The 27,109-nt window shown below is 35.8% G+C and overlaps 2 protein-coding genes and 1 pseudogene across 2 annotated transcripts; 2 read left to right on the top strand and 1 right to left on the bottom strand.

Moving 5' to 3' along the window:
* Nucleotides 1–5,814: 5,814 nt before the first annotated feature.
* On the bottom strand, nt 5,815–7,268 carry LOC114084764 (vacuolar protein sorting-associated protein 4A pseudogene; annotated as a pseudogene).
* A 41-nt stretch (nt 7,269–7,309) lies between these two features.
* Nucleotides 7,310–8,248, top strand: LOC114084948 (olfactory receptor 4F21-like). Its single transcript, XM_027926072.1, has one exon. The coding sequence runs from the start codon at nt 7,310–7,312 to the stop codon at nt 8,246–8,248; it is 939 nt and encodes a 312-aa protein (XP_027781873.1).
* A 6,927-nt stretch (nt 8,249–15,175) lies between these two features.
* LOC114084765 (olfactory receptor 4F15-like) lies at nt 15,176–16,009 on the top strand. The gene has a single exon (XM_027925787.2). It carries the CDS (start codon nt 15,176–15,178, stop codon nt 16,007–16,009), a length of 834 nt encoding a protein of 277 aa, XP_027781588.2.
* The last annotated feature ends 11,100 nt before the right edge of the window (nt 16,010–27,109 follow it).

The raw sequence follows: 27,109 nt of genomic DNA, 5'->3' as shown, positions 1-27,109 counted from the left end.
ATAGCACAGGAGAACAGTTGTGAAAAAATTCATGGACATATTGGAAAAGGCTAACTGATGTTGAGCTAGAACTTAACCACATTGTACCTAGGTAAATGTGAAAGATATTAGGAAATGTTAGAAAGTTTTTAAAGATATTTTTCAATATTTTGGATTCTACATAGGTTGCAATTAATTCTTCTGTTATAAGTCATGATTACCTCAATGATCTCATCCTGTACTACTTGATAAATAGGCAAAAAATAGCACATGATGACAAATGAAAACCGAAACAAACAACAACAAAGCCCCCCCTCAACCAAAAACAAAGGTAATATTTTTCTTTACATTGATTTTTCAAAAGAGATGGGAATAAACTGATTATCTTTTGCAGCTAGAAGTAAATTTACTAGGTACTTTTCAAGTTTGCCCTATGGAAAAGAGTCTCAGAGACACCCAAACAGATATAAAATTTGACATGGAGAAAAAGACCCAAAGCTGAATAAATATTTTCCAATGCCATGTAATTTTGAAATGTGATGTCGAAAATTTCAAAACAAAACTTAAAACTACCAGGCTAATTTTTCTTGGTTGCTTTTGTGGTTTAGAATTAGTTTTTGTATCAATTTTTTGTTGTTGTTTTTCTGGGGATTGAACACAGGGGTGCTTAATCACTGAGCCACATCCTCAGACGTTTCTAATATTTCCGTTTACATTCAGGGTCTTGCTCAGTTGCTTAGCGCCTCACTAAATTGCTGAGGTTGGCTTTGAACTCATGATCCTCCTGCCTCAGCCCCTTGAGGTGCTGAGATTACAGGAGTGTGCCATGGTGCCTGGCTTTTCTTTCAATTTTATCTCTGAACTATAAGAAGAATGGAAAAGTTTAAAGAATATTGACAGATGGGAATTTTTCTGGTTTTGTGAGTGAGAAAGAAATTCAAAGACTAAAAGGTATTGTTTGTTTTCTTGCAAACTGAAAGCTATAGGATGACTTTGTTTATTCATGTATATAAACACTCATTTGGAAAGGATAAAGAATCACGAATATTTTCCACATTAATAAACAGAAGTAGAGGTGTTCTTAAATCAAAGGGAGTAGATTTTACTTGGGTTTAAAGATGATTTTGTGGCAATTTGAAGAGGAAAAATATAGATGTTTGAACTGAGGAAAACAATGAACTTGCAATATTTCTAGATGGTGGAGGAAATATACATAAATGAAGCACCTTGTTTAAATCTGAGAGATGTCTTTAGGTCCCATTTAAAACCATATTACTCATTTTTCCCTTTATCTATACAGATTAAATGTCTGGAAATCTGTTTTGGAGGATTACCAAATGCTAAATAGTTCAGGGAAAGAGATTAATTACAACACAGGATAAAGAGGTCTTATCCTTTGCATCACAGATATATAATTAGTTAAAAGTGAATGCAATTAATACATTTCAGAAAAATTATTTCAAAGTATAGGCAATCCATAAAGGAAGATAATTGTAACTTCTTTTCTTCAGGTGTTTCCCCCTCTATTAATGACTTCTTTGTGAATAAATGTTATGTTCTTGGATCTCCATCTAGAAACCTTTGCATGACTTTTTCTCTGGATTGAAATTTGAATCCTGACTCTGTCAAGTGACTTTCAAACTGTAATGACTCTAACTTTGTGAGTTTTTATATTCCCTGCTATTTGGATGGATATAGTCTCATTCATTTGGCATATTCAAATTCCATAGTTATATTTCATTTTGTTTTAAATGCCCTTTAAAAAAATTCTTGGTTCTTACCTAGTTAATGGGATCAGAGATCCAAAGATAAGTAAATTTATAGCTGATGAAGAAACTCTTCTAAGAACCATAGTACATAAGAGAATCCTGGAGCTATAGAACTGCAATTTGTTTATAATCATACAATTTCTGAAGAATATATCCAAAAAGCAGCATAGACCATATCTTAGAAACTGACTTAAAGTGAGCTTTTCAATGTCCTTCTTGAATTTTCTTTTTACTCTTTTTTTTTTAATTTTTCTGTAATTCTTGCTCATTTTTATAATGCTTTATTTTCTATTTTTCTCTGTCACTTCAGAACTCTGCATGGTCTTGTTGCCTATCTTCTTTAATTATATAATTAGATACATTTTCTTGTGTTTTCAAAGAAACCAAATACATCTTTTTCTATCTTTCAACAAATATTTATTTGTCCATATTGTGTACCTGTTGTGATTCTAAGTTTTGGGAAACATTGTAGAGAAGACAGATGCAGTCTTTAACTTTGTGGGGATTGTAATCTAGTTAAGTATGAGAACTTAACAATGGATTACATTTGTAGTTAGAACTCAAAAGAAATACAATGTTCTTTAAGAGAAAATTAATTTACATTTAAAAGTTTACTGTTGATTACTGAAAGAATAAATGTTATAATCTATTTTTTTCCTTTTTTTTAGTTGCTCAAGACAATACAATGAACTTGACATATCATACATTTGATTCAAATGGGGTATGAATTCTCATTTTTCCACGTGTACAGATTGCAGGATCACATTGTGAGAGAATGAGACAGTTAATATTTAGATACGGTATTTTAATGCTATCTGCTTAACAATCATTTCTTTTTTATTTATTCATTTATTCCATGCATGAAGCACTATAAAGGCAAGTGAAAGAAAAGAAAGTAATGTTAATATTTACTGGAAACTACATATGGAATATCTACATACTGAATGTATGAGTCTGATCTTTAATTAATTCATCCCTACAACAAAATGTCAATATTTTAAATTTGTTCAATATATAGATAAACTGAGGCTCAAAAGTTTAATACCCTGCCTAATATTAACTTGTCAGTGGTTGAACCATGAAATAAATCTTATTTTTCAGAATCCAAAGTCAATATTCTATCTACTATGTTATGTTATTTCTCTAAATAAAATCAAAATTACAATATAATGTGGTAAGTACTTTCATAGAGGTTTAAAAAAATGCTGTCTGCTACATCACAGTGCCCCTCAAAGGGTGAAGTTTTCAGATCCTGTGCTAAGTATACCCAGGCAATGACTTTCACGTTATCTTAGATTTTTTCCCCCAGTGCTTCATAAGCTGATACTTCAGTAGAATGCAAAATCAGACATTTGTTATTCACTGTAATCAAATGAAGCTTCTAAACATTTATTCACCATCTCTATAGCTAGGGTGGTGCAAACTGGTAATGGACAGTTCATGGACCTGCACCTTCCTGTGAACCACTTTTTCATGGCTTCAGAGAATCTAAACATGAATAGGTCATTATCCCTTTAAGAAGTTTACTGGTGAGCTAGTCTTGTAAGCAGTTCACTAACTTAAAAGGATGTAAAACAAATGCTAATAATATAAAAAGCAAGATATTCTAGCTATGGTAAATGTTTAATAAACTTTGAAGATAGTGTTTTCCAGAGGTGGGTAGTAGGAAGGAAGGGCTTATTTGTCAGGATAATCTTGTGGTTTTGGTAGGTATACTAGCTGAGAAAAGGTGAGTAGTCTCATGTGACTGAATAAGGCTATGTGTTTTGAAGAAAAAATTAAAAGAATTTGGCTTGACTCACAGCTTCCTCTATCTCATGAGGAACATCACTGCAACCACTCTGGGAGAAAGCAGAAAGATATTAAATTCAGAGACAATACTGCATGGAACTCTGTATGACAACCACCAATTTGTCTGTTTGGTCACAATTTAAAAATCTATAGGCACAATAATGATTTTTTCCCCTTCTAGTTTCATTAAGATATAAAAAATGACAATTTTTAAATTTTCACTTTTTTGGTTTTTTTTAATTATACATGAAAGTAGAATTCATTTTTATATAACTGTACAAGCATAGAATATTTCTTATTCTAATTAGGACTCCCTTCTTGTGTGTATGTACACAATGGTGGAATTCACTATGGTGTATTCATATAGGTACATAGGAAAATTATTTGGGATTCATTCCACTGCCTTTCCTTTTACCTTCCTTCCCTTCATTCCCCTTTGTCTAATCTACTGAATAATATCTATTCTTCCCCTCTTTACCCTTATTGTGGATTAGTTTCCACATATCAGCAAAAATATTTTAGGACTGCGGCTTATTTCACTTAGCAGGATCCATTCATTTACTGACAAATGGTGTAAAGGTACTCTACTTAATGGCTGAGTAATACTCCATTGTGGATGTATGCCACATTTCCTTTATCCATTCATTTATTGAAGGGCTCCTAGGTTGGCTTCATAGCTTAGCTGTTGTGAATTGAGTGCTATAAACATTGATATGGCTGCATCACTGTAGTATGCTGATTTTACTCCTTTGGACATATACAAGGAGTGGGGTAGCTGGGTCAAATGGTGGTTCCATTCCAAGTTTTTTAAGGAATCTCCATACTGCTTTCCAGAGTGGTGCACCAATTCGCAGTCCCACCAGCAATGTATTAGTGTGCCTTTCCCCTGCATTCTTGACAACCCAAAATGAAAAATGTTATGTATATTTATGGCATACAGGGTGATGTTTTGATATACATATGCAGTGAAATTATTGGTTCAAACTAATTAACACATTCATCACCTCATATACTTACTTGTGGTGAGAACATTCAAGATCTACTTTCTTAGGGATTTTCAAGGACAAAGTACAGTATTATTATTAACCATAGTCACCATACTGCACAATAAATCTTCAGAAATTAACCATCCTAACTGAATATTTACCTTTTGATCAATATCTTCCCATTCCCTCTCCTCACCCACCCATGACTTATTTTCCACATATAAATGAGACCTTTCAGTATTTGCCTTTCTATGTCTCTTTAATTTCACTTGGCACAATAACCTCTAGATTCATTCATATTGTCACATTGTGTGTGTGTGTGTGTGTGTGTGTGTGTGTGTGCACGTGTGTGAGGTCCACTCAGCTGTCTATGGACAGTTAAGTAGTTTCCATATATTGGATATTGTTAATAATGCTGCAATGAATATGGGAAGATATTTTTGGGATATATTGATGTCATTTCATTTGCATATTTATCTACAAATGATATTGTGGATTATGTAATAGTTCTATTTTCAATTTTTTTCTTATTCATTTCTTTCATTATTGTGTTATACTTCTCTGATAATTATTGATGTTTAATATTTATTCATATACTTTTTGGCCTTTAGGTTTTTTTTTTTTTATTTCAAGAAGTGAAAAGGATTTATTAGACCATTTCCAGGACAGGAACTAAAGGCAGTGGCTGGGTTCAGTGTTATTACACTTGGGGGGGGCTGGGGATGGCAGCAGTGAAGATATGCCTGTCTTCTCTTCTGATAAAAACAGCTTTGTGCTCACAGAAACCATCTCCTCTTCTTGCAAGAAGGCACAGGGCTCTGGATCTAATCCTAGGAACACGGGGATGGCTTTTCTTACTCTTCATCAGTCTGTTTTCAAGGAACCAAACTTGGGCATTAAAGGAACAGCAGGTGGGGGCTACTCCCATTCCTTGACACTTCCAGGGGATTTTATCTTTATAAACAAGACAAATCAAAGAAGCATTAATTTAGGGGAACAAAATTAAAAAATAAAAACCTGGAGAGGCAGGGAATGGAATTGGTTAGCATCCAGGAGAGAGAAGTAGGAAGAACCCATGGTGTACCAGACCACAGTGGAGCATTTGCAGCTGTGGGAGCTCTTTTCTTCCTGCTCCCTGGCTGGCAGCCAGATGGCAGAGGAGACACTGTAGTGACTTTAAGATGAGCCTTGGAACCCTGTCTGGCCACCAGTGTAGGGAGTACTGTTGATGGGCCCCAGTCAACCTCACACCTTCACCTTCACTCTTGATGAAGAAGTTATTAACTCTCCTATCCAAAGTCCTCTGAGAATCTCTTCACTTTCAGGAGGTCATCTGCATTCACTGTGAGCTGGGTGGTGGCCAAAGACCAGTGTCCAACATGCAAACCACAGGCTCTAAGAGTTTTTCACCAGGGACATCCATCCAAGTCATCTCTATGGCCCCTGGGTCCCCTGGAGAGCATGGAGTCAGGAGGTCATCAATCACAATGCTAGGGTTGGTGTGGGAAGGGTCACAAACCTTTTTAAGGTGTGTTGCTGACTGCATTTTTCTGACAGGCTGCATAAAGGAACCCCTCTGAATGATGGTGATGCACCTGAGTAGCATTCTGTCTTCCAGGCCAGCATGTGGATGTTTGTATCTGTGAGGTTGTGGGGAATTCTTTCCCCAGATGCAATTGGAGCATTTGGGCCTGGGCAGTTTCTTCTGGCAGTATGATATAAACGTACGTTTCAAACCTTCTTCTAATACCAGAATCCAACACCCCAGAGATATTTGTGACACCAAGAACCAGAGTCCCATTATTGTTATTCACCACCCCCTGCACCTGGATCAAGAACTCTCTTTTGATCCTTTGGGTTATCTTGCTCTCATTATCATTCTGGGACCCACAGAGGGAATCCACCTCATGGATGAAGACAGTGGGGCTTGTGCTGGCTGGCCAGCTCAGACAGATTCTCAACTAGCTTCTCACTCTCCCCCAAACACTTAGAAATCAAATCTGAAGAGGACACAGAGAAGGTAGAATTGTTGGCCTCTGTTGCCACAGCCTTGGCCACATAGGATTTCCCTGTGCCAGGGGGTCCAAAGAGCAGTATCGCCCACCAAGGGTACAGCTGCCTATGAACGAGTGTGGGAATTTAATTGGCAAAATGACAGCTTCTTTGAGAGCCTCCTTGGCCCCCTCCAGCCCACCAATATCATTGCATCCTATGTTGTGATTCTGCATCTCAACAGCAGCCCTCAGTTGTTCTTGCAGTTTCTTTTGCTTTGGATTATTCCCTTCACTGTCACTGTCACTGCCCTTGCCCTCACTCTGATTTCTTTAACTGGCTTCTTGCTGTATCTCTGTTTAGGCAACTGCACACACTTGGCTCGAAGCTCTTATTGGCCTTGTCCCTGTGTACCTCAGACTTAATAGTGTGGAGGAAGCCTCTGCAGCATATTGGTAGAGCTGGAGTGCCTCCTGGTATAGTTGGCTTTATTCTCTTTTGTGGCTTTTGTCACCAGATCAATGGCTTTCTCCTGGATCTGCCTCACATTCTGCAGCTCTGCTTGCAACCTTGGTCAGGGAGCCTGGCAGGGCATACTGGGTGTGAGGAGGGCAGTCTCTCTGCGGGGGCCTAGTCTGAGGGCCAACGAATTGTGTCTTTCAGGTTGAATTTAATGTTAAAGTAAAAGTAGGTTTTCATGATTTTGACCTCTCTCCTCCTGGTCTATTAATATACTTGTCATAATTTGCATTTTCTCCTATTGTTCTTCAGGCAGCACCTCCAACAAAGCCAATGGATGGAGCAAATCACTCTGTGGTGTCGGAGTTTGTGTTCCTGGGACTCACCAACTCCTGGGGTATCCAACTACTCCTCTTTATTTTCTCCTCCATGTTTTATGCGGCAAGCATGACGGGAAACTCCATCATTGTGTTCACAGTGGCTTCTGAGCCTCACTTACACTCTCCCATGTACTTTCTGTTGGCCAACCTCTCCTTCATTGACCTGGGTGTTTCTTCTGTCACTTCCCCAAAGATGATTTATGACCTTTTCAGGAAGCGCAAAGTCATCTCCTTTAGAGGCTGCATCACCCAGATCTTCTTCATCCATCTCATTGGTGGTATGGAGGTGGTGCTCCTCATAGCCATGGCCTATGACAGATATGTGGCCATATGTAAGCCTCTGCACTACCTGACCATCATGAGACCAAGAATGTGCATCTTCTTTTTAGTGGCTGCCTGGGTGGTTGGCCTCACGCACTCACTGGTTCAATTGGCTTTTGTAGTAAAGTTGCCCTTCTGTGGCCCTAATGTGTTGGACAGCTTTTACTGTGACCTCCCTCAGTTCATCAGACTTGCCTGCACAGACACCTATCGACTGGAACTCATGGTCACAGCCAACAGTGGTTTCATCTCTGTGGGCTCCTTCTTCATACTGATCATTTCCTATGTTGTCATCATTCTCACTGTTCAGAAACACTCTTCTGCTGGTTCTTCCAAGGCTCTGTCCACACTGTCAGCTCACATCACTGTGGTGGTCTTGTTCTTTGGTCCTTTGATATTCATCTATGTACAGCCATTTTCCTCCACACACCTGGATAAGTTCCTGGCTATATTTGATGCACTTGTCACACCTTTTCTGAATCCTGTCATCTACACACTAAGAAATCAAGAAATGAAGGTGGCAATGAGGAAAGTATGCAGACAGCTAGTGAGTTATGGGAAGATCTCTTAAGTGATTGCATTGTGAACACTGTGCAACAACAAAGTGTTTTTGTTCAACAAAGTGAGTTCATTTTTTATGTTAAAACTCAGAGAAAAGTCTTTCTTTGCCTATTCTGATTTGATTATCTATAATGATATTGAAACCTCTCTGTTTTCTAGTTAAAATGGAGAAAAATCACTTAGGAAAACAGAGAAGGAATTACATGTAAATTATTTATAAATCAAAGATTATAATAATCCTGAACTCAATTCCAAAGGAATAATATTTATTACTATTTAATAATAATATAATAATATAAATGATCTTTTTTTAAGGAAGAATCTCTCCTACATACAGAAGTTTCTGGTAGCACTCCACTGGGGGATAAGGAATATTGAACTGGATCTTCTTTCTCTCTCCTATCACTTGCAAACACTTTTTGCTGTTTTGGGACTCTGCCAGTTTGTGCAAGGAGGTCAGAATCTTGAGAGCACACATAGAAGAGTCTATTAAATAAACGTTTTGGGATAGAAAAGCAAAAGCTATGTGAGCTATCAAATGATATGTATGCATATTGTGTCTGACCAGGGGGTACATTATGTAGGAAATGAAATATAATAATGAGGTCACAACACATGGAACTTAATTATCTACCCACATGCCCCATCACTTAAAAGCAACCGACTTCATAGACTAGTGGAATAGTCTGCTAAGTTTCAGTGACAATACTATTTGGAGATCAACACTTTGGGATGATGAGTAATTTCTTTGGATTCAGTAAAAGCCTACAATAAGCTACAGAAGCCAGCTGTTATTCTGATATGTATGGATCCTATAGGGACACCCTTTTCTGCAGTTGTAGCTTACTTGTGATTGTAGAACCCCTTCCTACCCATAGCCCTGTTGCCCTATGGATGCTAAGAGCTCTTTTCCTTTGCTAGCCCTGGATTCCTTTTCCATCTCTTATTGGTTCTAATAACTCTGCCCAAACTCCTGTATATAATTCCTTCAATAAGTTCTCTTCAGTTTGCCATTTGAGTGTTGTATCACACTTAAAGAAAAGTTGGAGAATAAACAAGATGTCCCTGAATACCCTTTTTCTGTTCTCAAAAATCTAGCCAAGTTAAGGAAACATTGAGATCAAACTTGGGCTGGAATGTCTAAATGCATATTATGTTGAAGGAATGGCTTTCTCTCATGCACACTCGGACTTGGGCAAACTAATTTTATCTGTGGACAGTTGCTTATTATTATTTGCATGTACATCACAACATGTCCCCTTAGGATGCTGGGCATACAAGCAAACCAAGAAAGCTAATGCTGATGATGTCACTGCTCCTGCAGCCTAACATATAGATCCCCTTTCAGTGGTGACTGGAGTAGAACTGAGGGTACTGTTTAAAAGATATGTGTCACTCATTCAGCCAGCCACCACTGCTTGGCAAAGCACATCCATGGATGGAGGTGCTACTCGTTCACCTGTCACTACTGGACCTTCCCTGTAGGCACTTCTCCAATGAAGCCTTATGTCTCACATGCAATCTCATGGCACTCTACTTCCCCCCTTGCCCTGGCACAACTGGCTGTGGGCATGGCAATTGTGATATCTCTTTTTGTCTGGGCCTTGATTAATTCTTGGTAGTATCTATAAAACAGTAAAAAGAAACTAGAGTCCTCTGTGTCTACAATGTTAAGTACACATAAATGTAAAGCTAAGAAAGGTCTGGAAAAATGTGACCATTTGTTGTTATCCCCAGGGACGAAGGAAGGGGACCTGGATTAGGGGTCATTGTCAAAGGGTCTTTGGTTTTATTTGCGATGTTCTAATTTTTTTTTGCATTACAATTCTTAATACACCTTTATACCACAATTTATCATATCTCTATTTGTATATAAGGTATATTGACACTAAAATTCACATCTTCATACATGTATTTTGTATAATGTTCTAATTTAAAAATGAGATTAGGTTCTTATACTCTCCATGTAATTAAAATGACTTAAAAACGAAAAGTAGTGATCTTCGCTGCTCTCAAGTCATTCTGTGATACGTTAAACTGGATTTTGAGTTTTCAAAGTATCATTAGTTAATATTGAAGTTAGGATTTTCTTAACTCTAATATATTAAGTATATTCTCTTTTTTTCCAGCTAAAATGAAGCTTGCTTATACTGTTTGAATTTATTGTGCTTTAGACTTAACTCTGGGGTTAAGAGGCATGTACTTCTGAGCTGCCAGAACACAGACGTGCATCACAAAGCATTTTCTCATTGTTTTCCTAGGCTTTTTGAAAGGGGTTTGTGGGCCATAGACATGAGTGGCTTTGGAGAGACACTGAAGGGGATCAGGGGTTCTTCCTGCTTTGCTGTCATGGGAAGTCTTTCTTAGGAAGCAGTTTCAACATAGACAGTGTTAAGAATTCAGTTATTTGCTTATTTTTCAACCTTATTTTATAGTGTCTTCTCTTTAAAATTTATAATTGTAGACCATTCTATCGTGATTTGTTTCTGTTTTAATCATTTGTTATGATTTTATTTTAAAACTCTATTTTTAGCTTTGTATTAATTTTATTCTTCATATTTTAGTTTTGCTCAACTGAACAAATATTTATAGAGTGCCTAACATATGGTAGAAAATGCACAAGGCAGTGGAGAGAGAGAGAGAGAGAGAGAGAGAGAGAGAGAGAGAGAGAAATATAAGGCAATATTGCTGCCCTTGAGACTCTGTTACTTTGCAGGGTAGAGAGAAACAGTTTCAATGTGATAAGTTTGGTACAGTTCAAAAGATATAGTAAGGGACTGCAAAGAGAAGTGTAGAGCAGAACAGCAGCTTTCAATGATAATTGTTCATGAGGATTACCTGAGACACTTTCAAAAAATATTGAGAGTCTTAGCCCACCTTCAGGGAGTTTGATTCAAATAGTCTGGATCAGGTGTGTTATTTTGTAAAAACTCTCCTACCACTCTCCACCTGTACTTACTGTCCTGTTAATTCTAAACCACTTAGTTTCTCTGACTTGCTGAACTTGACATACTTCATTCTGCAAGCTGTTACTGTTCTTGGAATTCATCCTTCCACCCTCATTCCCATCTCCAGCTCTCTAGTCTCCACTCAGGTGTTACTTCCCCTGAGAGGTCTGCCCACATCCTCACAGGCAGTTGTAAGGGTTCTTGCTTCTGTGTTTCTACCCACTGCATGGATGATATCTTCAGTGGAACTATTACCCAGAATGGGTTAAGGTGCTTTGCTTGTGGGGCTTCAAGCTCTTTGGGCAGGGACTTACATATGGGTAGAAGAATGAGCTGAATAAATAAACTCCATGTCTAGTCCTAGCTTTTAAGAGAGTTGCAATCTAGTGGACTTTTTAAAAAATGGATATTGTTGTTATTTTGGAGATTGTACATTGATGCTGAAGTTTAGGGTGAAATCTACTTGAATTTGACTAGCTGTGTTCATATTTCATAATCTGCCTCATTTTAAGCAATAAACAAGCAAGTCAGAATTGGAAGATATAATTGCCAAAAGTAATAATTTTTTCTTTTTCTTTTTTGCAGTACTGGGGATTGAACCCAAGGGGCACTTTGCCACTGATCTACATTCCCAGCCATTTTTTGAGACTGGGTCTCACTAAATTGCTAAGGCTAGCCTCAAATTTGTGATCCTCTTCCCTCAGCCTCCAGATTTGCTAGGATTACAGGCATGCACTGCTGTTCACACAAGGTGATACTTTAAAATATCCAGTTTCAGTTTTGTTTCCTCTCCAGTGACTCATTACAAAGTTTTCTTCTGGTTATTCTTCCTAAACCAATTGGGTTTCAGGGACAATTCCCCTGACAACATGAGAAAACCTGGCAAATCCAGGTTTCTGCAGAAGTACTTGGTTATTCTCCAATGCTAGTAATTACCCATCTTTTTGATTATTTTAGTTTTTTATATAATAGCAGTCACACAAGCCAAAAACTCAGCTACTCAGGGAGCCTGATTACCTGAAGATGCTGTGGTCTGGGAACAGGTAGACGCAAAGACAGGAAGTGAAGATAACAACAGAAAGAAAATGGACTTGATATATTAAATTCAGTTACAGAAAAATAGCCTAGTGGTAGAATCTCCATTTGTAGATGTCAAATAACTTTTTGGTTATGGTCAGGTAAGTAATAATGTCAAGAAGAAGAAACAGATCATACTAGGGAGTACATATTTTGGAAAAAGTAAATAACTGACTTTGACTTTTAACCTGTATTAAAAATGTGTCTTGGTTTCAAGGGTGATATCAAGGCTATAGGGAAACTTGAGGTCAGCAAATGTGACATCTTCAGCATAAACAGGGCATTTGGGAGTTCTAGAAATGCTTTAGTAAAGAATTTACTCATTTTATATCATTAACCATTTCAACAGGAATGAAAGGAAATTCATAACCTACAGAAGTTCAAAGTTAGGACTACTTGCTTTGTTTTATTTCTGTCTTTTCAGAAAAGTTGAAAAAGGAGAAGTTCACTACAGTTTAGTACCTTTACTGGAACTAAAACCAAATGATACACTCAGAATTTAGAGAAGGATTGAGTGGTAAGATCTTTTTTCAGACACCCCATCCCACCCCACCTGCCTTTCCTGAATGCCTGTTTACAGATCCACAGGATCATTTTAAACTGTGACATAAAAAATTGTTATAATGGTGTTATTGGGGGGGAATAATCATTCTCCTATGACCTTTGTTTGTTGGGAATTTAGATGTTTTTATTCTTCAGACTAATTTTGGTCACCCCGATGCAAAGTAAATGTAAATGAACTTCAGGAAAAATAATAAATTCAGGGACATGGAAATTAGACTTAAGAGGCAGCATAGCTGAATTGGTTAGTTAATTCAAGTACAGTAAAGATTTATTGAGAGAGTCCCTGATAATATTTTTATTTTGAAACAAGTTAATGAAGTAAGTGGACACAGGTTTAAAACAAAGAACCAGAAAGTCCATCTGGGAGCAGGGAAGAATATTTGGACTATCAGAATTATAAAAAGCATAGGAATGGCCAAAAAAAGAGAGATGCTGAGTTTTCAAGTAGTGTGGCTGAAATAATTTGGATATGCCTCTGATATGAACCAGATTGGAAGTTTTTTTCATACATTTCATTCCTGGTAGGGTATTCATTTTCTCCATATTCTATAAATCTGAGCTTTAAAATGCATAAGAATCTCCTCTGGGAGGCTGACCAAATCCATGTAAATTTGTAAAACAAGGGATGGTACTTAGAGAACAAATATTAAATAATTATAATTTGTAACTTCAATGGCCTTTAGTTAAGAAGAGAGAAGGAACGAAAATAATAGTCAAGGAAAGCAAAGTGTGTTTGCCTCAGCCTCCCCCCTTTTATGGAGGGTGAGGTGCTGGGGTGGAAGCCAGGGCCTTGTGCATGTTCAGGGTTCTACCAATGAGCCACAACCCCAGGCTCCTTCTTAAAGCTTCAAACATCTCCTTATTCTAGAATCCTCATTAAATTTGTAACTGAATGTGCATTTATCAGTACTATGCATATTTTCTTGTAGGATTGGGGATTTTTGTTTATTTTCAGGTGAAAATTCTCCAGTGAAATGCAGTGTTTCATTGTCTCCAAAAGGCCAGTTCCCTATGTATCATCTCAATATATCCAGGATCTACTTTTCACTGCCACTACCTCTGCCACCACAGTCTGAGTAACATCATCTCTTGTATCATTGCTTGCTCAAGATAAAAAAAAAAGATGTGTTTTTAGCCTGTCTTCCTGTTGCTATCTTTGAAACTTTGAAGTGTATTCACAATGTAGTAGTCAGACTAATCCCTTAATGTGAGGTAGACTTTTTTGTTTCTTTGTTCAAAATCCAGTTGTTGGGTAATTTTTCAGAGTAATAACAAAAGCCCATGTGAAGACCTATAAGACCTCTATGGTCTGTGTTCCCCTGGCTTCTCAACCCTATCCACACTCCTTCCTCACATACTCTGGCCCAGCCTCTTTAATCTCTTTATGGTTCTTTGAACTTGGCATGTGAGCTCCCATCTCAGGGCTTTGCTCTTGCTATTGGTTGTCTCTGCCTAAAGTGCTCTTTCCCCAAACACTTTCATGCTTTTTAAATTCAATTTAATACATTAATTTTTATACACTAATAGAAACTATTTCATCCCAATCATTTGTGAACTCAAATCTTTTTGATCACTTAGTATTTGCAAGACATTATATGGGAAACTATGGAAATAAAAACTTGAAGGGATGATGATTTTATTATTGATCAGTTTATAATCATATGGGAAGAACGGATACATGACCAACAAGTAAGGTAAGTAAGTTTGGGTGCATAAGAGGGTCATGAGGAAGGTGTGACAGATGAGTTGCCATTCAATTTGAGTATTAAAGCATGAGTGACATCTTCAAAAGTGTAAATTAGAGAAATATAATTTCTGGTTTGAGCAACAAAATCAGTCATAGAATTCTACAAATCTCTGTCATGTAATAGTTTTTGTCTTTCTGGAATACAAAATTGGCTATTACTCCTTCAGGGAGAGAATGGTTAGCATTGATCATACACCATCACAGTGAGTTAATGTCAGTGCTCTATGTGGTTTTATCAGGTGCCACAGGTGTACCAGTCCACTAGACTGCGCATATTCCTGGTGTTAGCAAGCCCTGATGAAGCACATTTACTGACATATGTAACAACAGCATTTAGTGGTCAACACAATATTAGATTTTTGTGAGATGCTCAGGTAATATTTGGCTCCAATAATTCATACACTTTTCCATAGAGGAAAATAATATAATACTAATAATTTGAATTTTCTCATTTTTTCCTTTAGGAAACATGAAAGTAAATCTACCACATGAGCCTGTGAATAGACCAAACCACTCTGTAGTGTCTGAATTTGTGTTCCTGGGACTCTCCAATTCCTGGGAGATCCAGATTTTTCTTTTTTGCTTTTCCTGTCTCTTCTATATGTCCAGTTTGACAGGAAACCTCCTCATAGTTGTCATTGTGACCTCTGACCCTTACTTGCATTTCTCTATGTATTTTTTGCTGGCCAACCTTTCTGTCATTGATCTGATATTTTGCTCTATTGCGGCACCCAAGATGATCTGTGATCTCTTCAGAAAGCAGAAGGTCATCTCCTTTGGGGGCTGTATAGCTCAGATCTTCTTTAGTCATGCCTTTGGGGGCACTGAGATGGTGCTGCTCATAGCCATGGCCTTTGACAGATATGTGGCCATATGCAAGCCTCTGCACTACCTGACCATCATGAGCCCACGAATGTGCATTTTTATTTTAGTGGGTGCCTGGACCACTGGTCTCATTCACTCATCAACCCAGTTGGCTTTTGTTGTTAACTTGCCCTTCTGTGGCCCCAATGTACTGGACAGCTTTTACTGTGACATACCTCGGCTCATCAAACTTGCCTGCACAGACACCCATAAACTGGAGTCCATGGTCACTGCTAACAGTGGGTTCATTTCCTTGGGGGCGTTCTTCCTGCTCATCCTCTCTTACATCTTCCTCCTGGCTGCTCTTCAGAAACACTCCTCAGGAGGTTCATCCAAGGCTCTTTCCACTCTATCAGCTCATATTACGGTGGTGGTTTTATTCTTTGGTCCACTGATATTTTTCTATGTGTGCCCCACTCCTTCAACACCTCTGGACAAATTTCTAGACATATTTGATGCAGTTTTGACTCCATTTCTAAATCCAGTCATCTATACATTCAGGAACAGAGAGATGAAGGCAGCAATGAGGAGAGTGTTTAGTCTGCTCCTGGGTATTAGAAAAACCACTTAAATGGCTTGATTGGAATAAAATTTCCAAGTGACTGTTGAAAGTTTATAATAGGCAATCTTCTTGAAGAAGAGTCTTTATTCTAGGCATTATTGGCGTGTTCACAAGCATTCATCAACTATCTGTTGGGTCTATTTTATTCCCACAGAAGTATGGGTGCCATTCCTCTTGAAGAAAAAGATGGATTTTATATACAGCATATAAATCAAATATTATATTATATATCAAGGATTATATTTAATCCCTAAAGAACTGTGCCAATAATAGCTTTCACATATATTAGTGGTATAAATGAGTTTGTTTCTCAGGAATATGAAGTACTGTTTTCTATTGTCCTGCCATATCATTGGTATACTTTTAACACCAGGCTTTATTATCTCGTATCTTACATCTCCTTTTCACTTGTTCTGCTCTATTGTCTTTTAGTTATGAGCAAACTGTAGCTGTCACCTTTAGGATTTGTGATGACTTACACATTATAATACACAAATCCTGCTTCCACCCTTTGTTCTATATATTGAAGAGTGTGATCTATTTTATCCTTACTCCAATAGATCAGGTGTTGGCAAATGCTCTGCAAAGTATTTGATTGTTAGTAGTTTTGACTTTGTGGTCTACATAACCTGTTTGACTCAATCAATTTTGTTGTTGTAATGTGGAAATATACACACACAACTTAAAATTAATGGCTGAAGTCCAATAAAACTCTTCATAAAAACAGCAACAGACCAGATTCAACCCAAAGGTTATGGTCTATCAACTCCTGAAGTAGATTGTGGCCAATATGTAGGTTTACTCACTCTCCCAAATATCACAGTCTTGATCTCAGCAAGAGTCTAAAATGAAAGGCAGTGTTTTATCATACAAAATTAGCAGTTAAAATACAGAGTTTTTGGTCATTATAATATCAAATAAACTTGTTTTAAGTAACTTAACCTCTCTGAAATTAAAGTCTTTAAATGTGGCAATAGAACTCACAGTTTTATGATGATGATGAACTCAGTGGTTTTTGAAAAGGTTTTATCAACTTAAAAATTAGTTTGTCTTCCTTCCCTGGGCTGTAATTACTTGCTTGGAGTCCATCAACCTGGAATTAAAGTTCATTTTATCTTCTAACTTATGTATCACACATTAACTTTATCTTCTAGCTTTATACTCTTTCTGTCTCACACATACATGTGATATATCTCCATGATCTTGGCTTTCATTTCATTCTGGCATACACTTTCATTGTTTTGTGTCACCTGTAGAATTGAAGATTTAATATTTCCTTTCTTATTTAGTTCATTGGTAAGAATAATAAGGTTAATATTTACAGAGAATATATCAAACATCAGTATTGCTTTTAATTTCATCTGTAAACTCATTTAATTTTCACCACAGTCTTTGAGATAAATACTATCATCATCCTCATTTTATAGATTCATAGATCGAAGCACAGAAAGGCCAAATAACTTGTCAAAGATTAGTAAGTGGTAAATTTGTATTTGAACCCAGGCAGTCTGGTTCCAGAGCCTGGAATCCTAGTCATTATGTGATTTTTCCCCCATAAAATCGGTTTAATATTCATGCTGGTGAGCCTAAGGTTACATTTATTCTAGGGCCAATTTGTCTATATACCCCTTTCCCCCTATATTTATGTCAATACCTTGTTCATGGTAAAATATACTGAATAAATTATTTTATGGGCACACTGTAGAATTATGTGCATACAATATAGCTATTATAGAATAATATTTAATAACATGGAGAGTTGCTAAAGATAGCTTGATAAGAGAAAAAGATAGTAATAAAAGATTTAAAATTGTTCTGATTTTAATACAATGTATGGATATAAACTAAAATGTTAATAGTAACATTTCTCCAGTGGGAAGAATATAGATGGCTTTTACTACCTTATTTTTGTTTTGCTGCCTCTGGTTTTGGGTTCATATAAGAAAATCATTGCCCAGATCAACGTCATGCAGATTTTTTCCTATGTTTTCTTCTAATAGTTTTAAAGTTTTGTGCCTTACATTTAAATCTTTAATGAATTTTGAGTTTATTTGTTGTATACAATATGAGAGTCTGATTTCATTTTCTGCTTATGGCTATCTGGTTGTCCTAACACCATTTATAAAAGAAAATGTCCTTTGTACATTGTTTGTTCTTGGCAACTTTGTCAATAATCAATTGATCCCAAATATATGGCATTATTTCTGGGCTTTCTATTCTGTTCTCCTTGCCCCATGAGTTTGGTTTTTATGCCAGTAATATGTTAATTGCTATAGATATATAGTAGATTTTGATGTTAGGAAGTATGATGCATTCAACTTTGTTCTTTTTTCTCAACACTGCTTTGGCTATTTAAAGTCTTTTGTTGTACATATAGATTTCATGTGAAAAATGTCATTGAAATTTTGATAGAGATGGCATTGAATCTTTATATTACTTTGGGTAGTATGCACATTTGGAGTATTAATTTTTCCAATTCATGAACATGGGATATCTTTACATTTATTTTTGTCATCTACATTTTTTTGTTTGAGTGATTTTTTTAAGTTTGATATTGTTCTTAGTTGACATATAATAATTGTTCATATTTATGGGATAGAATGTGAAGTTTTGATAATTATATACATTATCATTAAATTTGATGTTATGATTAAAGCATTGTAGTTTATATATATATATATATATATATATATATATATATATATATATATATATATATTACCTCAAATGTTTATCATTTCTTTGTGGTTAAAACATTCCAAAAATATTCTAGATATTTTGAAATATGCACTACAATATTGTTATCTATAATGATCCTACTGTACTAATGGACAAATACTATTCCATTGTGCATGAATACTAAATTTCATTATCCATTTTTCCACCGATGGAAACAAAAGTTGATTCTTTATCTTCACTCTTGTGAATAGTGCTGCAGTAAACTTGGGAGGCTAGATATCTTTTCAACATAGTGATTTTGTATTATTTGGATAATATCCTGTAGTAGAATTGCTGGATCATATGTTAGTTTTATTTTTAATTTTTTTGAGGAAACTTTATACTGTTTTCCATAATGGCTATACCAAGTTATGTTTCCAACAATAGCATGTGAAAATTTTCATTTTTATAGAACCATGTCAGCATTATTTTTTAGTCTTTTTGATAATAGTCATTCTAATTGGGGTGAAGTGGTATCTCACTCTAGTTTTGATTTTTTGTTTCCCTGATGAATACTTGCTTTGAGCATTTTTCCTAATTGTTGGCTGTTTGTATGTCTTATTTTGAGAAATGTCTATTTAAGTACTTTGCCCATTTTAAATTCAGATTATTTAGTTTTTTTTCTATTTAGTTATTTGAGTTCTACATATATCCTGAATATTAACCTCTTTTCAAATGCAAAATTTACAAATATTTTCTCCAATTTTGTATGTTGTCTCCTCTGTTTTTTTCTTCTTGTACATCTTTTTGTTTATTGAAATTCCATTTGTTTTTATAATTTCTGTCATTAATGTTTCTTTAACATTTTTTTTGACAAAATCTTCTTTCTATTTACTAATTTGAACATTCTTACTCTAATCTGCTTTCATTCCATGTTTGTGTTTCCATTATTATAAGTCTTTTATATTAACATATGCTTGCACCTCTGAACTTCTGTTTTGACTTTTGAAAACATAAGGAGTTTATTTGATGAAGAATGTTGATATTTCTAACTTTTAAACATATATCTGATAAGGGGTTAATATCTAAAACATACAAGGAACTTGTACAATTCAATAGCAAAAACTCCAAGTAATCCTATATAAAAGTGAGAAAAAGATATGAAGAAGCCAGATTTATAAATCAGCATTTGGGAAGAGAAGACTGGAAGCTAGCTTGCATATTAAACTCACAAAACTTTTATTATAGTTTTTCTGTAAATACTTAAAACAAACAAACAAACTATGGATCAGAATAATAGGCTGGATTTAACAAAAAATGAGTATAAAAAGGGTAAATGAATGATCCTGAAATCAAGTGTAAAGTATTAAAGGCACAAGAACAAGAAAAGAAATAATGGAACACCTTTTGTTATCAGTCAATATTTTTAGGTAGTTAGAACCTGATCCTAAGCTTAAAAGCGGTCTTGATACTCTAAATCTTTTACAACTGCCTTGGTACACATAAACGTTTTAAAAAATAGACACTCCCTTAAATGTTTTGTATATAGCCCACTGTAGACTTGATAACCCAAATCATTTTTTCTCATCTTTAGAAACCTACATGGGAACAATCAGATCAAACAGATCTAAAGCTATTGTGTGTATACATCTATTGTGTGTGCTGTACATCTATTTGGATTGTATATTGTGTTTGTGTGTTTATGCTTTATACACACACACACACACACACACACTAATATCTTTATTTTGTTATTTGCTTTATTTTTATATGGTGCTGAGGATCAAACCCAGAACCTCACATGTGTGAGGCAAGCACTCAGCCACTGAGCCACAACCCCAGCCCTGTATTTATAATTTGATTCATACTAACTTCTCATGTTATGGAATTGATTTGCATTGAACACAAACTGTAAATAAAAATAAATATATGGCTGAAAGAACAACAAAAAAAGTGAGTGAAAGAACCCAATAAATATATGTTTTTAAACATGGACTAAAAATGGCCAGTGGGCATATGAAAAGGTGTTCAACAATGATAATAACTAGAGAAATACAAATTAAACCACAAATGAAATGTTACATCACACCTCTAAGACTGGCTGTTATCAAAAAGATCAGTGTTGGAAAGGTTGTGGAGAAAAGGAAACACTTGTACACTGCTGGTAGGAATGTACATGGTACAGCCATTATGGAAAACTGATGAAAGTCCTCCAAAAAATTAAAATAAGAACTACTGTTGTGGTGGTTTGGATATGAGGTATTTCCCAAAAGCTCATGTATGAAACAATGCAAGAATGTTCAGGGATGAAGTGATTAGATTATGAGAGCTGTAACCTAATCAGTGGATTGCAGATGAATAATTTGAATGAATTCCTGGGTAAGTATAGGCAGGTAGGGCATGGCCAGAGGGTAGGTCACTGAGGGCATGCCTTATGGTTTATATTTTGTTCCTGGTGCCTCACCTTTTCTCTGTCTGCTTTCTGGCTGCATGAGCTATTGTCTGCAATGCCCTTTATACCATATTATTCTGCTTCACCTTGAGCCCAGAGCAATGGAGCCAGCCAACAATGGATTGAACTTCTGAAAGGATGAATCCAAATAAACTTTTCATCCTCTAAGTTGTTCTCGTCAGATATTTTGGTCACTGAAATGAAAAACTGAGTAACACTGCCATATGATCCAGCAATACCACCTCTGGGATGTGAAGGAAAAAAAGTGAACTGTTTTTTCTTGTGCTTTCACCCTCAACACAGAAACTTCTGTGGCCAGATGTGCATGGGTTTTACAAGCAATTCAGTAAATACCAACAGAAAGTCTTATAATTCAATTCAGTTCTGACAGTGTCTACCTGAGATGGCGACAATCCTGTAATGAACAACTACAAATATGCCCTTTCACTTCAGATGCTAATCACAAATATCACCTATATTTCTGACTGACCAGAATTGGATTCCCACAATCCTTGGGTTCCATTAATTGCTACAGTGCTCATAGAATTCAGGGAAACATTTGCATATATTTACCCATTTATTCTAAAGGATATTACAAAACATAGCAATGAGCAGCCAGGAAAAAAAAAAAAAAACAAAACATACTGTATGGTATGGGGGAGGGAATGCATAACTTCTTCTAGGTATACCACCCTCCAGGCACCTCCACAGATTCAACAATTTGGACTTTATCCAACTCTTTCTTTCCCTTTGAGTTTCCATGGAGGATTCATCATGTAGGTCATTGGTATCAACTCAAATTTACCCCTTTTTCATTCCCAGAGGTTGGATATCTGTGGTTGCAAGTTTGAACCTTCTAATCATCTTAGTCTTTCTGGTGATCACCCTCATCCTGAAGCTATCAAGGGCCCTCAGCTTCCATCATCTCATTAGTATATGAAAGACATCACTCTGAAGATTCCAAGTGTTTTTTGTTTTAATTGCCAATGCATATTACTTGTACAAATCACTGTGATATTTCCATATATACAAATGTCATGTTTTGACCATGTCAACCTCTCCCTCTCCTCCCTCTCCTTTCTAGTCCCCTTTCCTGCTTTTTCCTTCCCTAATAGTTACTCTTCTACTTTCAGGTATTTTTAATATATTTTTTTTGTTTTTACTTTTCACATGTGAGATAAAATGTGATATTTGTTTCTCTGTGTCTGGCTTATTTTCCTGAAAAATGACATAATTTTATTCTTTATGTATGGATAATAATCTATTGTGTATATATACCACATTTTCTTTATCCATTAATCTGTTGATGGACATAGGCTGATTATATATGTTGACTGTTATAAATATTGCTTCAATAATCATGGATATGTAGGTATTTCATTTTTCTGCTGACTTCATTTCTTTTAGATATAATCCCAGGAGTGGCTTTACTGGACCATATGATAGTTCTATTTTTATTTTTTTGACTGTTTTGAGGCACCTTCATATCATTTTCCATAGTGACTGTACTAATTCACATCCATTTATTTTTGTTCCAGTCTTTATTCTTTCTTTCTTTTTACTAATTTTGAGTTTAGTTTTTTTCTGTTTTTTTCCCCCAAAATCTTGAGATGTATGCCATTTATTTGAGCTCTCTCTAATATAGGCAATCAAATCTCTAAACTTCCCTCTTAATATTGCTTTTACTGTTTCCCACAGATTCTGGCATATTGTATTTGCATTTTCATTTGATTCTAGGGATTTTTAAACTTCCCCTTTGATTTATTCAATGAATCACTGATCCTTCAAAAGTGTATTGTTCAATCTCCATGTGTTTGTATAATTTCTACACTTGCTGTTGATTTCTAGATTAATCCTATTATAATCTGATAAGATAGTAGGGCAGTTTTTCAGTATTGTTCTGAAATTCACCTTTAGTCATCATAATAAAAAGAGTTAGTCATAGAAAATGGCAGAAAAGGTCTCTTTGTCATAAAAAATTAATATCTGTTACTTCCATTAATTAAGCCTATAACTGCTTGGCTGCCCTGGGAAAACCACAACTAAATAGGTGACAATTCCCCAGGCCAAGTGATCTCAGTCAGACAGTTCCAGATCTCTGTAGCATCATTTGGTCAGTACCCTCAGGGGCTGGTATGAGTTGCAGCTTTTACTGTTTATATAGCTGTTGGTGTGTGTTTGTAGTGATTTTGTTTTGGATTTCTTTGATATTGCAAAACTATATCATTATGAATATTTAAGAATGCTGTTTTCTTAGTTCCCTTGCCAAAACAGGTAGGTGAAAAGAATAAATAAAACCTATGGTTAGTAAATCAGTGAGCCAAGCTTTCTGTCTTCTAGGATTGAGAAATGTTTTCCTCAACTCACTGTGATGTCAACCTTCTGTGTGACTGCTTCAGGTGCTGCAGAAAAGGGTGGGGTGGGAATCAGGGACTATGGGGTGCTGACTGTGTATGGGCAGGTAAAAGTGAAAATCAGCCCTTAAAGAATGAGAATAGAGCTAGAGAAAAGCGTGAGGGAAGAAGCAGAGTTTGATTACTCATACTTCTTCCCAAGTTGTCCCAAGCATTTACCCCACATTTTTTTCTTCTGCTGCTTGTGGTTTTCAGTGAGGCCTGTACTCAGTGATCAGCTCAGCAGCCTGGTTAGTCTGTCTAATGACTAGAAAAATTTCACCTCTTTTTCATTTTCCACCTTATTTGGTGTTCCTCTTCTCATCCCTCATCAGACTCATGGTTGGAGTTCTTTATTTCAAGCTGTTAACCATTGCTGATTGCTGATGTATGTTCTCTGAAAACTTTTCCAACAGTCTGCAATGGAAAGTATTTTTAAAACATTTATTTATTTATTTATTTGTTCTAATTTGTTATACATGATAGCAAAATGCATTTCAATTCATAGTTCACATATAGAGCATGATTTTAATTTCTCTGGTTGTATACAAAGTAGAATCATACCATTCGTGTCTTCATACATGTACCTAGGGTAATGATGTCCATCTCATTCCACCATCTTTTCTACCCCCATGACCCCTTCCTCTCCTTCCCTCCCCTTTGCCCTAACAAAGTTTCTTCATTTCTCCTATGCTCCCTCCCCACCCCCATTATGGATCAGCATCCACTTATTAGAGAAAACATTCTGCATTTTTTTGCTTGGTATTTGCTTACTCCACTTAGCATGATATTCTCCAACCCCATACTCCAATGGAAACTTTTAATATATTCATTCTTTGATAATTTTATCATGTTCCTTATACTACTCATTCTTTAATTAATTCATTTGACACTTATATCTGCCCACAATACACCAGGTCCAAACTACCCATTTACAATGTAGAAAATGTATGGAAATATATTGTAAATCTTAATTTTCTTAATTTTCTTAGGATGTACCCTAGCATCCTTCTTTACTGACTGTACCAAAATCTGTCTCTTCCCCCTTTTTTGTTCTCTCTTCTACTCTTTAATTCTTGATATGCTCTTTTTTGCCTTTGTTTTTAGCCCACCACTGCTTATCCTTCTACTTCTGTAATTGTTCTTTCTATTACCTTTGCTCCTTTACCTCATTTCACATTATTAATATAGGTCTTTTTTATTGTTGTATCTTTGCTTTTTGAAATTTTTTTCCTCTATATTCTTTCCTTCAGGGGTCTTATTCACTCTTAAGCATTCTTTTACTTTTATATTAACTTATAAACAATTTTATCTTGTAACTCTATTTCTTTCAATATATCCTATCTCATATATCCACCAAGACATTTCAGCAGTAACTAAAGTTCAATTTGCTTATAATACACATGCATCTATTTTCTCCCATTCCACACATTTCTTGTTCAACTTTCATATTTTTAGAGAGAAACCTACTATTGTCCTATCTATTCATGCTCAAATGTTGGTGTCATTTGACTTTGCTCTCCTCCGTGTTCACTCCAACTTTAATCAGCCACCAATTCCTTTGGGTTTTTACTTTTCATTATTTCTATTTTCTGTGTCTACAGTCAAATGGCTAAACCCATGGTCATAGTGCATGTCTGCATAATCTTTCAAATCTGTTCAAATTCTGCATTCTTTTAAGGTCCTCTAGCTCTATGGTCTCTTTCCTTCATTTGATTCATCACTTATAAATGGAAGATTTTTCCCTAGTTACTGGTCTCATTACCAATTCCGTGCACTCATGCTTTCATTGGCTTCCTAAATTTATTTAATAATTCTTAACTATGTTAGAGATGTTCCAAATGTTAGGCAAAATTAATCTCAACCATCTTTCTCAACTTATTTCCTTCTGTTCTTAGACTCAGTTTCTATGATGTAGACAGTCTGTATGCTTCATCATTAACCTAGTGTACACTGAACTTACCTGTATTTAAAATATTTTATCCAACTCTTGAAATGATTTCTTTAGATCATATATTTGTGTATAGTAATTTTACCATCTTTTTTGAGTATAAATCAAGTGCCATATCACTACACTGCTTTCTGTCATCACTATAGTTCTCTCCTTCAATTCTACTTATGGTGAAGGATCTGTTCCACTTCTATACATGCATCACACAGTTCTGAGGTATATTCACATGTGTGCTGGATAAGGATTGGCTTTGTGAAACATTGTTTTTCCTTTGATATCTGACACATACTAAACAAATTCACCTTAAATTAACAAAATAAGTTAATGAGAAATTAAGGATGTAAATGAAACATAACTGTGACTGAGAATTTGGTCTTGAGAAGCAATCTGATTTTCTTATGTGCATAAACTACCTATTTTCTGCACATTTGAAATTTAACTTGAGATTGAAACTGAAGAATTCCATGTCACACCAAAAAAGGCAGAAAGTTTGTTTTCCTGAGAAGATGGTATCTATATTTTGGTTTCCTTGCCTTGGAAGGCCAACAAAAATTTATATCTGCATAATCATAGCTTCAGAAATCTCTTGAGGCATGTATTCTGGTCCTTGTACTTTTTTCCTGTTTCTCATTCCTAATGACAAAAATAAATAGCCAATGTTAGTTGAAGTGGTCAGGAAATACTTAGCTGTTTTTATTTTCTTTTCATGTGAGGAAATTGAAATTTCTGACTTTAGATTGTGTTTTTTACCATTGTGGAATTGGTACAACTTAGAGGACAAATCTTCTTTGTATCTCTGAGGCAGTCTTTGATTAGTGTCTCCACATAGGAACAAAATCATCTTGTGGGAAATGTACATAAGTGATTAGCAGCAAGCACAGACATCAAAATCTTGCCCAAAGCTAGGACTAGTTTCCATACCTTAGAATAACTAAGAAGTCAGAATATGAGGATTATTTTCTATATTTGAACATCATTCATGTACCTAGTATTCAATATATGGTACCAATTACTGTATTATGTGCTAGGTACTAAATTTCATGTTTATATATCTTATATCATTTAGTCCACACACACTTTTCAGGGATATATTATCTCCATTTCAATAATGAGAAGTCTCAAGAGGTCTAATGACTTGTTGTGTTCATCTTGCCATTGAGAAGTGGAGCCTGGACTTAAAACAGATCTGATTGAACTCAAGGACCACATTATTAGCCTTTCTAATATAATGTATGAAAATCAACTATAAATTTTTATATTTTTAGGACTGAAGAGGAAAGAGATGAAAATCTGGAAATTGTTTCTGAATTTCTGAATGGGAGCAGAGAGCTGTGTGACAAGCACACAGGTGTATAAGGACCAAAGTCTGAAAATAACTACTGAGACCCTCAGGAAAATAAGCTGACTGGACAGAGAGTTCTCCTGGTGTGGTGGAAAACAGGGAAAAGGAACCCTGGGGGGACTTTCATGTGCCTGTGGTTGGTTGTTCTGTTCACATCCTTCTCCTGATTAGTGTATGTTAGGCTTCTGAAATCAAAACGGTTATACATTTTTTACAGTGAATTATGTTTATATATAATTGTGTAGTATAAAAGGAAATATTTGCATTTATTAAGTGAGTTTCACAGAATCTCTATGAGCCCAACAAGGCAGGT

This window comes from Marmota flaviventris, chromosome 2, assembly GCF_047511675.1.
Source record: "Marmota flaviventris isolate mMarFla1 chromosome 2, mMarFla1.hap1, whole genome shotgun sequence".
Taxonomy (NCBI): Eukaryota; Metazoa; Chordata; class Mammalia; order Rodentia; family Sciuridae; genus Marmota; species Marmota flaviventris.
This window is presented reverse-complemented; position numbering and strand designations above follow the sequence as displayed.

Bases quoted from the DNA above. Each gene is read 5' to 3' on its own strand.
- LOC114084948 (XM_027926072.1), top strand. From the start codon at position 7,310: ATGGATGGAGCAAATCACTCTGTGGTGTCGGAGTTTGTGTTCCTGGGA.
- LOC114084765 (XM_027925787.2), top strand. From the start codon at position 15,176: ATGTCCAGTTTGACAGGAAACCTCCTCATAGTTGTCATTGTGACCTCT.